The sequence below is a fragment of the Setaria italica genome, chromosome III (genome assembly GCF_000263155.2).
Source record: "Setaria italica strain Yugu1 chromosome III, Setaria_italica_v2.0, whole genome shotgun sequence".
NCBI classification, from domain to species: Eukaryota; Viridiplantae; Streptophyta; class Magnoliopsida; order Poales; family Poaceae; genus Setaria; species Setaria italica.
Window position 1 is genome coordinate 17,075,464 of NC_028452.1, and position 13,411 is coordinate 17,088,874.

General features: G+C 48.5%; 1 protein-coding gene across 1 annotated transcript; it reads right to left on the reverse strand.

Annotated features, from left to right (window-relative positions):
* Positions 1 to 8,153: 8,153 nt before the first annotated feature.
* Positions 8,154 to 8,977, reverse strand: LOC111256742 (glutenin, high molecular weight subunit PW212-like). Its single transcript, XM_022825237.1, has 2 exons — positions 8,482 to 8,977; positions 8,154 to 8,188 (listed from the first exon to the last, which is right to left on the reverse strand). Exons 1-2 carry the CDS (start codon positions 8,975 to 8,977, stop codon positions 8,154 to 8,156), a joined length of 531 nt encoding a protein of 176 aa, XP_022680972.1.
* Between the last annotated feature and the right edge of the window lie 4,434 nt (positions 8,978 to 13,411).

Below are 13,411 nucleotides of genomic sequence, written 5' to 3' on the forward strand. Positions count from 1 at the left end.
TATGACAACCAATTTCTTAACGAACTAGGATTCTATCTCTAATTTTAAACAAAAATGAATATTTACAAGTACAACTCGTATCGGAGTTAGTTGTTGCACTCCTGCGGGCCAATTCCCCTTCATCTTCTCTTTGTGACTCACTTTAAGCCCATATTGGCTCAACTGCTCCAGCCTCTTAATCGGCCGATCTCTACCAATTCCGTTCGTCAAAATACTGCAGAGCCAATCGGCTGATCTCCAACTGTAGCACCAATCGGCTGATTCCCCATCGTGACCTTTCAACTTGCCGTATCAGCCAATCCTTCCCCTTTTTTGGCGCCGATTTCATACGTGTCAAAATCTGGCGTCAACACACGCCCCCCAGTTTCGGAGTAAAACATAATCTTTACTTCGAAATTCTTTTCAACTTCCCTTCCGAAACAAACGCATTAAAGATATATCCTTCCGTTTCGCGGTCCTCTGCCTGATGATTGCAATCTTTTCGAAACGGGTGCCTGAGACAACCACTCCCCTGAAAATCGCGTCAACGGCGTGGTAAAAATCCCACCTTTACCCCTTCTCAGACCGTCCTTAAATACTGGCACGTCCCGCACTTCTTTTTCACTAGCCCGCAACTTCCTTTCTTGGCGCACTGGTTTTCATCTTCCTCCAGCGCACCTTTAGCTTTCAATCTCCTCCTCCAGCCACTCCTTTTCATCCGCATTCCAAACCATCTCCCCAATGGCGGCGCCATCAGGAACTTCACCAGCACCAGAGACCCTGGCGGCGGCGGCGGCAGCTCCATCGGCAGCAGCAGCGGCTTCATCGGCGACAGAGGTCCCACCGACGGTTTCGGCGACTGTAGCTCCACCAGCGATTTCGCCAACCATGATGACCTTCATCCCGAAGGTATTTACCGGAACTTTTCTTTTTACTTTTCACTGCCCAGGCATCTGTTTTAGATCAATTCTCATTTCTTCCTTTTTTTACCTTTTTTAGGCGGTTAGGCACCAAATCACCATTCACCTTACCGAAACCCCCGGTCTCATCTGTCTCGGCCCTATGGGAAACCCAGATCCAACTGATCTAATCAACTTGGAAACCCATAGGATTCCATTTAAGCAATCAACCATGGACTTAGATCATTGGTCAGGCACCTTCAGATCGTGGCCGAATCAAACCCCTGGCTGCAAAGAGTGGTATCAAAGGATAGCCAACTCTAAAATAGTTCAATGGGATGAGCGAAAAATCGGCCAATGCATCGACCTATCACTATCCCAGATGGAAAGAAATGAACCCTTAGTGATAGCGGCCTCCTATTTTTGGTCCGACGCCCTCAACGCGTTTCTCTTCGGACACGGGCCCATGACCCCCACTTTTGCCGATGTCGTAATGTTGACCGGCCTTGACATCTCCTCTCTTGATACCCCTTTCTGTTACTTGATCAAGCCGACCTATCGGCTAGAAACAAAAGGAATCGGCGGGTGGAAGGGGTTCATCAGAAACAACATGAGGACCGGGACAGTCACGGAGAGGGAGTACGCGGCCTTCTTGATGATGTGGCTGGAAAAACACCTCTTCTGCGGCAGAGCAGCTGGTCCATCTTCCAACACACAGGCCTTGGCCGAGGCATTATCAATAGGAGCTTCTGTTCCTCTCGGGAAACACCTGCTGGGATCGGCCTATCACATGCTGCATCAAATCGGCGTCAAATTGTCCAAGGGAGAGCTGATTGGAAATCCAGGTGGCCCCTGGTGGTTCATCAACGTATGGCTCAATCTGTATGTGAGCAAGATCTCTCAGCAGTGGGTTGAGCATATGACTTTTCCCAACATCGAATCAGCGGAAAATCCCACCGTACGGCATCGGTGCACCTCTTTCGGTGAAGCAGCATCGGCTTTCTCTAGTTGCCAGTTCTCCGCCACCAAGGTAGCCGAGTATTTCAGATGCTTCTACAACGGCTTCAGCGAGGAGACCACCAGCTGGTTCCCGTACCAGAGATCGGAACCACTCTTCGAGCTCCCCCTTGCTTTGACTCGACGACCAACACTTTTAATGATGACCTCACGGATGACCTAATCAAGCCAGGGATTTTACCGGTGAATTTCTTCTCGGGGAAGGACGCCCCTACATATGAGTTTTATAATCCATCTATTGCGGCACGCTAGTTCGGCTTGGGTTAGCTGCCGATTTATGCTTTCTTCGCCGGCCGTGCAAAATTTTGGGATGAGCTCACTAAAGGTCTCGATTATAGTCGGCTGTACGACCGGGTTCCTGACTCTAGCACCATCGACTTGACCAATTGGATAGTGGCCCCTTTTTGTCACACCCGATTTTAAGGACAAAATCGTGTGCATTAAATACATGTGCGCCAGGATCAAGTTACACACATGTACGACAATAGTGAATATCAAAGACAGTGTTAAGTCGAATAAAGAGAGTATTAACCATTATTACATGACCGAAAGTCTCACATAAACCACAAAGTCTAATTATTACGCAGCGGAACTTCAAAGATGACGACGACTCCACAGGCAGCTGACTGAAGAAACGTACGCCTAGAACTCCTCGAAGTCGGGGTAGTACTCCTCTTCCCAATTAACTTGGTCTGAACAGCGGTTTTGCAAGGGTGAGTACACTTATGGTTGGTACTCAACAAGTCGTGGGGAATAGTGTAGTGTAAGGCTAACTCAAGGATTGGCTAAGGCATAACTAGCATTCGCTTTTAATTAAGTTGGTCAAATTTTATTAGCAATTAACTACTTATAAGTTCATACCACCCGAAATTAAACATGAACATGAATAAAGCAACAAATGCATGAAATGATAACAAGTTTAATCCATCTTTCGATAATATTATCATGTGAGGGTCCAGGCCGCTCTTAACCGTGAGCACGGCTGATCGATCAGTTTAACACTCTGCAGAGGTGGCACATCTTTACCCACAAGTCGCGTAAAAGTTCAAAAGAACTTTGGACCCAACCATGCGGTGTTTGCAAGGCACCATACCACACTTCCGAGGCGTGATTGCATAGGGACGCTATGAGGCCTTTACAAAGATTCCTTAGTCAGTGGTAACCCGCTAAGGTTTCGGTGTCTGGCGTGCACCACCCATCCCAGGTAAATGCAACGACTCAGTCCCCCCTCTTGCCTCATCCCGAGTAAGGTTACCCCAGACTAAGGTTTCTAATTAATCAGCCAAGACCAGAGCCATTTAGTCTTGTGGTAGCACTGTTTTCCTGGGTGGTTCTCCATGTTCCGATTAACAAATAATGATCTTGTCTTAATGAAAGGTATAACATAAGTAAAGCAAGATTAAGCATTGTGTAAAGTTAAACCACCATGTACCAAGTAAGCACTAAGCATGAGCTACCCAACATAAAGTAAACCGGTTGGTCAAGGCAAAGGTGAATCAATCTAGGCGAACCTTAATTGGGACCCATCAATTTAATCCTAACATGTGCATAGCATAAATGTTGAGTACGAGAAAGTAAAGGTGTATAGGACAAAAAGGTAGTGATCAAGGACACGACTTGCCTTCTTGGCCTTGCTCCTGCTGTTCGTACTCCTCGAAAGCTTGATCGGCAACTCCCTCGAACTGCGGGGCGTCTACGCGCGTCACACGAGCACATACAAGCAAACATGGGCAAAAATAAGAAAACAGTACACCAAACATAGTTAAACAGAGAAAATAAGCTTGAAAAGATGATCTACGCTTTAAAACGAACACGTGGATATAAAGAACGCGAAAAACGGAGTTAAGATGCAAAAGATATGATTAAAACAAGATCCAGGGACTTTTCTGTAAGAAAAACAAAAGTTTCAGGGCCTATCCGCGAAAACCGAGGGCTTATACGTAATTATGCGTATAAACCGAGGGTCTGACGCGTAAAAACATCAAACCCGGACGGCGGGTTGATTTCTGGAAAGCTCAAGGGTTAAACCGAAAAAGGCGAGGGCAGATCTGTAAATATTTTCAACGCGATCTGGACCGCGGGTTGATTTGCGGAAAAGACAGGGGCTCAAGCGCAAAAGCGGCGCGGCGCGGCTCGGTTGACCGGTACGCGATCTTGATTGACTCGCGTCCGACCGTCGGATCGAGATCGGACGGCCACGGTCGTCGATGACTCGCGAGCGGCGGCGGAAATAGAACGGCGGCGGCGGCGAGCGGCGGCGCGCGACGGCGAGCGGCGGCGGGTCGCCGGAGTTGCGCGAAAATGGCGCTCCGGCCACCAATTGATGCGCGGGTTGCACCAGAAGAAAGAGGAGAGCGCGGCGATCCCGTTTTGGGGGTCCTCGTCGTCGGGGGCTCACCGGAGACGGCGGGCGACGGCGAGGAAGCGGCGGCGGCGCTCGAGCTCAAGGCGGCTAGGGTTTCGGGGCGCGGGTGCTGGTGGAGGAGACCGGGAGGGGGCGGCGGCTTATATAGGCGCTAGGGGATAGAGCGGCGCGGGTTCAAACTCCCCCGAAGGACGCGGAGCGGATGAAGTCCGGGGCGGAGACGGCGGCGCGGCGGTTGCGGGACTCCGGCCGGAGGAAGGAGACGACGGCGGGCCCCACCTGTCGGCGGCCGCGGGCGAAGGCGGGCTGGCGCTGTTAAGCGGGCCGGCGCGCGCGTATGGGCCGCGGGACGCGGGCGAGGAGGCGACGGGCGCGCGATGGTGGGCCGCGCGGGAGAGGGGCGGAGCTGCTGCGGCTGGGCCGCGGAGGCGGGAAGCTGGGCCGGCCAGGAGGAAAAGCGGAGGAGGCCGGTGGAGGCGGAGTGCTGGGCCGCGAAGGAGGAGCGACGGGCCGGCGAGGTGAGCGGGCCGACCGGCGCTGCTGGCGTTGGAGAAGGAAAAGAGCTGGGCCGAAAGAAGAAAAAGAAAGGGAGGGAAGGGGAGATGCGGCCCAGGAAGGAGAAGAAGAAAAAGAAAAAAAGAGAGAGTAAAAAGGAATGGTTTTGGAATTTAAATTTAGATTAGGAAATTCGAAATTCAAACTTTGATTCAAACTCAAGCAATCAAAAATTATGCTCCAGCATGAATGCACAAATAATTCCTATGATGAATTAATTGAATTAAGGAAAATGAAATTAAATGCCTAGAAATTAAATGACACCTTAATTTGAGCAAATTTTAATGAATTTAAATTATAGAAATTTTGGGTGTTACAAATCCTACCCCCCTTAAGAAGAATCTCGTCCTCGAGATTCGGAAGATCCTGCGAAGAGATGGGGAAATTCCTTCTGCAACTCGTCCTCTCTTTCCCAAGTTGCCTCGTCCACGGTATGGTGACTCCACTGAACCTTGCACATTTTGATCGTCCGATTTCTTGTAACCCTTTCCATAGTATCCAAAATTTTAATGGGGTGCTCCGTGTAAGTGAGATCATCCTGAACATCCAATTCCTCCATTGGCAACTGTTCCTCGGGGACTCTGAGGCACTTCTTAAGCTGTGAGATATGGAACACATCGTGTACGTCCGACAACTGGTTAGGCAACTCCAATCGATAGGCTACCTGTCCCACTCGCTCAAGAATCTTGAACGGACCGATGAATCGAGGTGATAGCTTCCCTTTGACCTTGAACCTGCGCATACCCCTGATGGGCGATACCTTGAGATACACATAATCACCTACCTCAAAGGTCAATTCTCTTCTTCTGGTGTCAGCATAACTCTTCTGTCGAGACTGAGCAGTCCTCAAGTTTTCCCGGATGATCTGGACCTGTCTTTCTGCCTCTTGTATAATTTCTGGCCCGAATAGCTGACTCTCTCCTGTTTCACTCCAATAAAGGGGTGTTCGGCACTTCCTACCATACAATGCCTCAAATGGTGACATTTTGAGACTGGCTTGATAACTGTTATTATAGGAGAACTCTGCATAAGGTAGACTCTTGTCCCAACTGCCTCCATGCTTTAATGCGCATGCTCTTAACATATCCTCCAATATTTGATTTGTTCTCTCGGTCTGTCCATCTGTCTGAGGGTGATAAGCAGAACTGAAATTCAACCTTGTGCCTAGAGATTCATGCAATTTCTGCCAGAAGCGGGACGTGAACTGAGTACCTCGATCAGACACAATCTTCTTAGGCACACCATGTAAACACACAATCCTTGCCATATACAACTCTGCTAGCTTGGATCCAGTGTAGGTAGTCCTTACCGGTATGAAGTGAGCTACCTTGGTCATCCGATCCACCACGACCCATATAGAGTCGTACCCATCTCGAGTGCGAGGCAAGCCCACAATGAAATCCATCCCAATTTCTTCCCACTTCCATTCTGGCACCTTCAATGGCTGAAGTAACCCAGCTGGTCTCTGATGTTCAGCCTTGACCTTTTGACATATGTCGCATATGGCTACATGTGCAGCTACATCTTTCTTCATTCCGGGCCACCAATACTTCTGCTTAAGATCTTGATACATCTTGGTGCTTCCGGGGTGGATGGAATAAGCAGAATCGTGAGCTTCTTTCAAGATCGTCTCTCGGAGATTTCCCACATCGGGTACCCAAATCCTTCCTTTGACCCATATGGTTCCCTGAGAGTCTTCCGTGAAGTCAGTGGCTCTTCCTTCCTTTACCATCTCCTTAGTTTCCTTGACCTTGGCATCCTCAAGCTGTCCTGCCCGTATCTCTTGCTCTAGAGTCGACTCCACTTCCATCGTTGCTCCCTCAGTATGCGCAACGACGCTCAAGTTGAGCCTCTCAAATTCTTTCATCAACTCGTCAGGTAGCTGGAATGCTAAAGCTAAGTTAACATGACCCTTCCGACTTAAAGCATCTGCAACCAGGTTAGCCTTACCAGGATGATAGTGTATTTCCAGATCATAGTCATTGATGAGCTCTAGCCATCGTCGCTGTCTCAGATTAAGGTCCTTCTGAGTGAAAATGTACTTGAGACTCTTGTGATCAGTATAGATCTGACACTTAGTCCCCAGAATGTAGTGTCTCCAAATCTTCAAGGCATGAACCACTGCGGCTAACTCCAGATCATGAGTCGGATAATTCTGTTCATGTTTCCTCAATTGCCGGGAAGCATAGGCGATCACATGACCTTCCTGCATCAGAACACAGCCTAAACCCTGTCGAGATGCATCACAATATATGTCGAACCCCTTGTGTAGATCTGGCATTACCAATACTGGAGCTGTGGTCAACCTCTTCTTCAGTTCCTCAAAACTTGCCTGACATGCCTCTGTCCATTTGAATTCCCTTCCTTTTTCTAGGAGCGTAGTGAGGGGCTTCACTATCTTGGAGAATCCTTCAATGAATCTGCGGTAATAGCCTGCAAGTCCGAGAAAACTCCTGATCTCAGTTACTGTCTGCGGCGGATTCCACTTCAAGACATCCCTAACCTTGCCTGGATCCACTGAAATTCCACCATCGGAGATGATATGACCAAGGAAAGAGACTTCCTTTATCCAGAACTCACACTTGCTGAATTTAGCATACAACTGATGTTCCCTCAATTTCTGAAGCACTAACCTCAAGTGTTCCTCATGTTCTTCCTCACTCTTGGAGTAAATCATAATATCATCAATGAACACCACAACGAACTTATCCAGGTACTCCATAAATACCTTATTCATCAGATACATGAAGTAAGCTGGAGCATTTGTCAGCCCGAACGACATTACCGTGTACTCGAAGAGACCATATCTGGAAGTAAATGCGGTCTTGGGTATGTCAGACGGCCTGATCTTCATCTGATGATATCCCGATCGCAAATCAATCTTGGAGAATACCTTGGCTCCTCTCATCTGATCGAACAAATCCTCAATGCGAGGCAACGGGTACTTGTTCTTGACGGTCACCTCGTTTAGTGCTCTATAGTCAACACACATCCTCTGAGTACCGTCCTTCTTTGGCACAAAGATAACCGGTGCTCCCCATGGTGATGAACTAGGCCGAATAAACTGTTTTGCTGATAATTCCTCTAGTTGTTGTTTCAATTCTTTTAATTGTTCAACCGACATTCTATATGGACGTTTGGAGATAGGTGCAGTACCAGGTAAAAGATCAATAGCAAATTCAATGTCGCGGTCAGGTGGCATACCTGGTAAATCGTCGGGGAACACATCCGGATAGTCACACACCACTTTGATATCTTCCAAGGATTTTCCAGCCAACTGATTAACTGCACAATCTGCCGCTGAGGGTAGAGTAGCTACAAACTCCACTTTCTCTCCATCAGGACCTGTGAGCAGAACTGTCCTCTTGGCACACTGAATTGTCGCATCAAAAGCGGCTAACCATCTCATTCCCAGAATTACATCGATTCCACCGGACTCAAGGACGATAAGATCAGCCGGAAACTCTATACCCATTATTCTCAGTTTAACTTGTGGACAGATGTATTGAGCCTTCATTGACCCCCCAGGTGAACTTACTAGCATATGGTGCCTCATGGTATGCATGGGTAAATTATGTTTTGCTACATAATGACTAGTGACAAAAGAATGCGATGCTCCAGAGTCAAATAAAACTGATGCGGGGGCAGAGTTGACAAAGAACATACCGAGCACTACATCTGGAGCCTCTTTAGCAGTCTCGGCTTCCATGTGGTTCACCTTGCCACGGACAAAGCTTTGCTGCCCCTGATTGCCTTGTGGGGTCTGGTTCCCGTTCCTCGGTTGCTGCATCTGATTCTGCCGAGGAGCACTGCTGTTCTGCACGGGGGTAGCTGGTCCACCTCTCTTAGGACAGGAGCTGGCATAATGACCAACCTCGCCACACTTGAAGCAAGTAGGACCCACTGGAGCATTGGGCCTTGCTGGAGTGCCAGTAGGGGTCATCTGGCGGTTCTGCGTAAAGCCGGGGCGCGGAGTCTGCATCCCTGGACGCTGGAACTGAGGGCTGGGGCGCTGGAATGACTGCTGAGCAGGGCGCGGGAATGACTGCTGCCCAAAATTCCCACTCGGGCCCCCTGCGCGGAACGGCGTCCCTTGCTGTGGAGCAAAGCGAGGGCGGGTGTTGCTTCCTGAAGACGTCTGGGAATTGAATTTCCTCTTCATCTCCCCGAGCTCGTTTCTCTTGTGTTCCAGGCCAATCGCCTTGTCTAGCATCTTCTGGAAACTGGGGAAGGTGTGCGACATAAGCTGATATTGGAGTGGTCCAATCAACCCATCCAAGAATAGCTCCTGCTTCTGCTCATCATCAGCAACATCTTCGGGAGCATATCGGGACAACTGGATAAACTTGTCCCTGTACTCTGCCACTGTCATGTTCCCCTGCTTGAGAGCAAGAAACTCCTTCTTCTTAAGCTTCATCAACCCAGAAGGAATATGATGACTTCTGAAGCTAGTCCTGAACTCATCCCAGGTAATGCCATTAGCATTGGCATGTGCGGCGGTGTAAGCATCCCACCAATCAGCAGCTGGCCCTTCCAGGCGTCCTGAAGCATACAGGACCTTCTCCCTGTCAGTACACTGGGCGATATTCAGCATCTTCTCCACTGTTTTCAGCCAATCCTCAGCATCTAATGGATCCGAAGATCGTGAAAACGTCGGGGGCTTGTGGCTCATGAACTCCCTGTGCCGGTCCCTTGGCGGCGGCTGCTGCTGCTGGTTGTTGTTGTTATTGTTCAGCTGAGCTTGTAAAGCTGCCACGGTGTTGGTCAGTCCGGCGAGAAGCTGAGTCTGAGCTGCTAGAAACTGCTCCATCCCTGCAGGTGCTTGCTGGTTCTGCTGCGGAGCGGTGTTGGGGTTGCTGCTGTTGTCCCTGAGGCGAGGCACCGCGGTACGGTCAACCCCTGATCCGGACCTGGTGTTTACCATCTGAGCGTTAGAGACAATAGATTTAGATAGATGTGTGAGAGAATAATTAAGAAAGATAAAGCGACAAGATGTAAAAGTAAGACAGATTCTGTTAGCTCCATTTAACTAGGTGTGGTCGTCGGAAGAAGTGTCCATAAATACTGGAAAATTACCAGGTCGTAACTTATTAAATTGGTGAACCAACCCAACTGGAATCATCTTAATCGGACTTCTGGATCTCAAGTTATAAAATTTACAAACTGACAGTGTCGGTCGACAGTTTCAGATTCTGAGTGCCTTACTAATTCGCATACATCTTCCAGACAGATACTCCAAAAATTCTGAAACATTTACAGAAAGTACTCCACGAAATTCTGAAACTAACCCCACTGGTTTCATGTCATTTGGACTTCTGTAGCTCGAGATATAGATAAAACAGTACTGGCGTGTCAGTTAATGTCGAGAGCAGAATTGATTGTCGATTAACTTGCATGATGGATAGATTTAGACAGATGGTAGATCATGATTAAGGAAGATTAAATACTGATTTAGATCAGAAATAAAACCCAACTAAGCACTTTATTTATTAAGACCAGTATCGTGTGGCAAATGCCCCACATACCGCACTCATTACAAAATCCAACTCAAACATGTAGCACAAAACCAAACAGCTAAGCACACTTTAACTAACACCCTCGAACGACGCCTAACGATTGTAAGAATTTAAACTAAAACACTCCTAATTTCCTAGAGGTCTTCTGCGGCGGCGCCGGGCGAGTCGTAGCGGGGACGCTTAGGCGACGGCGACGAAGCGGGATGAACAGCAAACTCCTGCGGCGGCGGTGCTCCCGTCGCGGCAGCCATATTCGCATCCCTCTCCCACCGAAGTTCCTGAACCTCTTGTTGAAGCTCCTGGATGTGGTTGTTTGCTTCATTCAGTGCGGTGAGAGCTGCCGATGTGTACTTGCGGAGGAAGTCTGTAGCCATGTCAACCCCATCATTAGTGGCGATGAAGGTTCTTGCTTCCCCACTAGCTCGGTAAGGAAGGAACCGATGGTAAGTGTGCTGCAGTCGCGGCCGTTCCTTGTGGGAGACGACCTCGAGTGCCCTTCTGGCGGCCTCGGCAATGCCGGACTCCATGGTCCTCCTGATGGTCACATCATGGTGAATAGCCTTCACCTCCCATCCTCCTTCGTGCTCCTCACGAAGGACAACCTTCACCTCCCAAAAAGTGGGATAGCGAGGGTGGGTGAACCGAGAGCACTTGTAGAGTGGCCTCATGCTGTACCCCAAGCGGTGACAAGTCCACCTGAGTATGTCGGCCATTTGCACTCCTTGGCCATAATCTTCCTTTACCCATTTGATCCATGTCTCGGGCTCGGCATCTGCTTCGGGCTCATCATCCGTCAAGTCGACGACCGGTACGGGCGTCGGGGCTGGTGCAGGAGCGGGCGCCGGTGCTGGCGACGGTGCTGGTGACGGCGTGGTCTCCTGCTCCACGGTTACGGCGTCCTCGTCCGAGTCATCCCCCGGATGCTGGGAGATCTCTTCCTCTTCTTCCTCATCCCAAGGATCCACGGGGGCGTGCGACGGCGCGATGCCATGACGCGGCGGACGGGTGCTCTTGCGTGCGGTCAACCGGGTGCGAGCCATCTAGCAGAAAGGAAGAAGAAATTTTTATAATAAAATTTTGAACAAAGCTAGATAATAGAAATAAGGATGAGACAAATCAAGTTTAAGAATAATCAAGTAGATTTAAATTAAGAAAGGTGGGAATGGCTACTAGATTATAATCCTTAAATACGACCATTTTCTAACTAGGCTAACGTCCTACAGTCAACACGGCTCTGGTACCACTTTTGTCACACCCGATTTTAAGGACAAAATCGTGTGCATTAAATACATGTGCGCCAGGATCAAGTTACACACATGTACGACAATAGTGAATATCAAAGACAGTGTTAAGTCGAATAAAGAGAGTATTAACCATTATTACATGACCGAAAGTCTCACATAAACCACAAAGTCTAATTATTACGCAGCGGAACTTCAAAGATGACGACGACTCCACAGGCAGCTGACTGAAGAAACGTACGCCTAGAACTCCTCGAAGTCGGGGTAGTACTCCTCTTCCCAATTAACTTGGTCTGAACAGCGGTTTTGCAAGGGTGAGTACACTTATGGTTGGTACTCAACAAGTCGTGGGGAATAGTGTAGTGTAAGGCTAACTCAAGGATTGGCTAAGGCATAACTAGCATTCGCTTTTAATTAAGTTGGTCAAATTTTATTAGCAATTAACTACTTATAAGTTCATACCACCCGAAATTAAACATGAACATGAATAAAGCAACAAATGCATGAAATGATAACAAGTTTAATCCATCTTTCGATAATATTATCATGTGAGGGTCCAGGCCGCTCTTAACCGTGAGCACGGCTGATCGATCAGTTTAACACTCTGCAGAGGTGGCACATCTTTACCCACAAGTCGCGTAAAAGTTCAAAAGAACTTTGGACCCAACCATGCGGTGTTTGCAAGGCACCATACCACACTTCCGAGGCGTGATTGCATAGGGACGCTACGAGGCCTTTACAAAGATTCCTTAGTCAGTGGTAACCCGCTAAGGTTTCGGTGTCTGGCGTGCACCACCCATCCCAGGTAAATGCAACGACTCAGTCCCCCCTCTTGCCTCATCCCGAGTAAGGTTACCCCAGACTAAGGTTTCTAATTAATCAGCCAAGACCAGAGCCATTTAGTCTTGTGGTAGCACTGTTTTCCTGGGTGGTTCTCCATGTTCCGATTAACAAATAATGATCTTGTCTTAATGAAAGGTATAACATAAGTAAAGCAAGATTAAGCATTGTGTAAAGTTAAACCACCATGTACCAAGTAAGCACTAAGCATGAGCTACCCAACATAAAGTAAACCGGTTGGTCAAGGCAAAGGTGAATCAATCTAGGCGAACCTTAATTGGGACCCATCAATTTAATCCTAACATGTGCATAGCATAAATGTTGAGTACGAGAAAGTAAAGGTGTATAGGACAAAAAGGTAGTGATCAAGGACACGACTTGCCTTCTTGGCCTTGCTCCTGCTGTTCGTACTCCTCGAAAGCTTGATCGGCAACTCCCTCGAACTGCGGGGCGTCTACGCGCGTCACACGAGCACATACAAGCAAACATGGGCAAAAATAAGAAAACAGTACACCAAACATAGTTAAACAGAGAAAATAAGCTTGAAAAGATGATCTACGCTTTAAAACGAACACGTGGATATAAAGAACGCGAAAAACGGAGTTAAGATGCAAAAGATATGATTAAAACAAGATCCAGGGACTTTTCTGTAAGAAAAACAAAAGTTTCAGGGCCTATCCGCGAAAACCGAGGGCTTATACGTAATTATGCGTATAAACCGAGGGTCTGACGCGTAAAAACATCAAACCCGGACGGCGGGTTGATTTCTGGAAAGCTCAAGGGTTAAACCGAAAAAGGCGAGGGCAGATCTGTAAATATTTTCAACGCGATCTGGACCGCGGGTTGATTTGCGGAAAAGACAGGGGCTCAAGCGCAAAAGCGGCGCGGCGCGGCTCGGTTGACCGGTACGCGATCTTGATTGACTCGCGTCCGACCGTCGGATCGAGATCGGACGGCCACGGTCGTCGATGACTCGCGAGCGGCGGCGGAAATAGAACG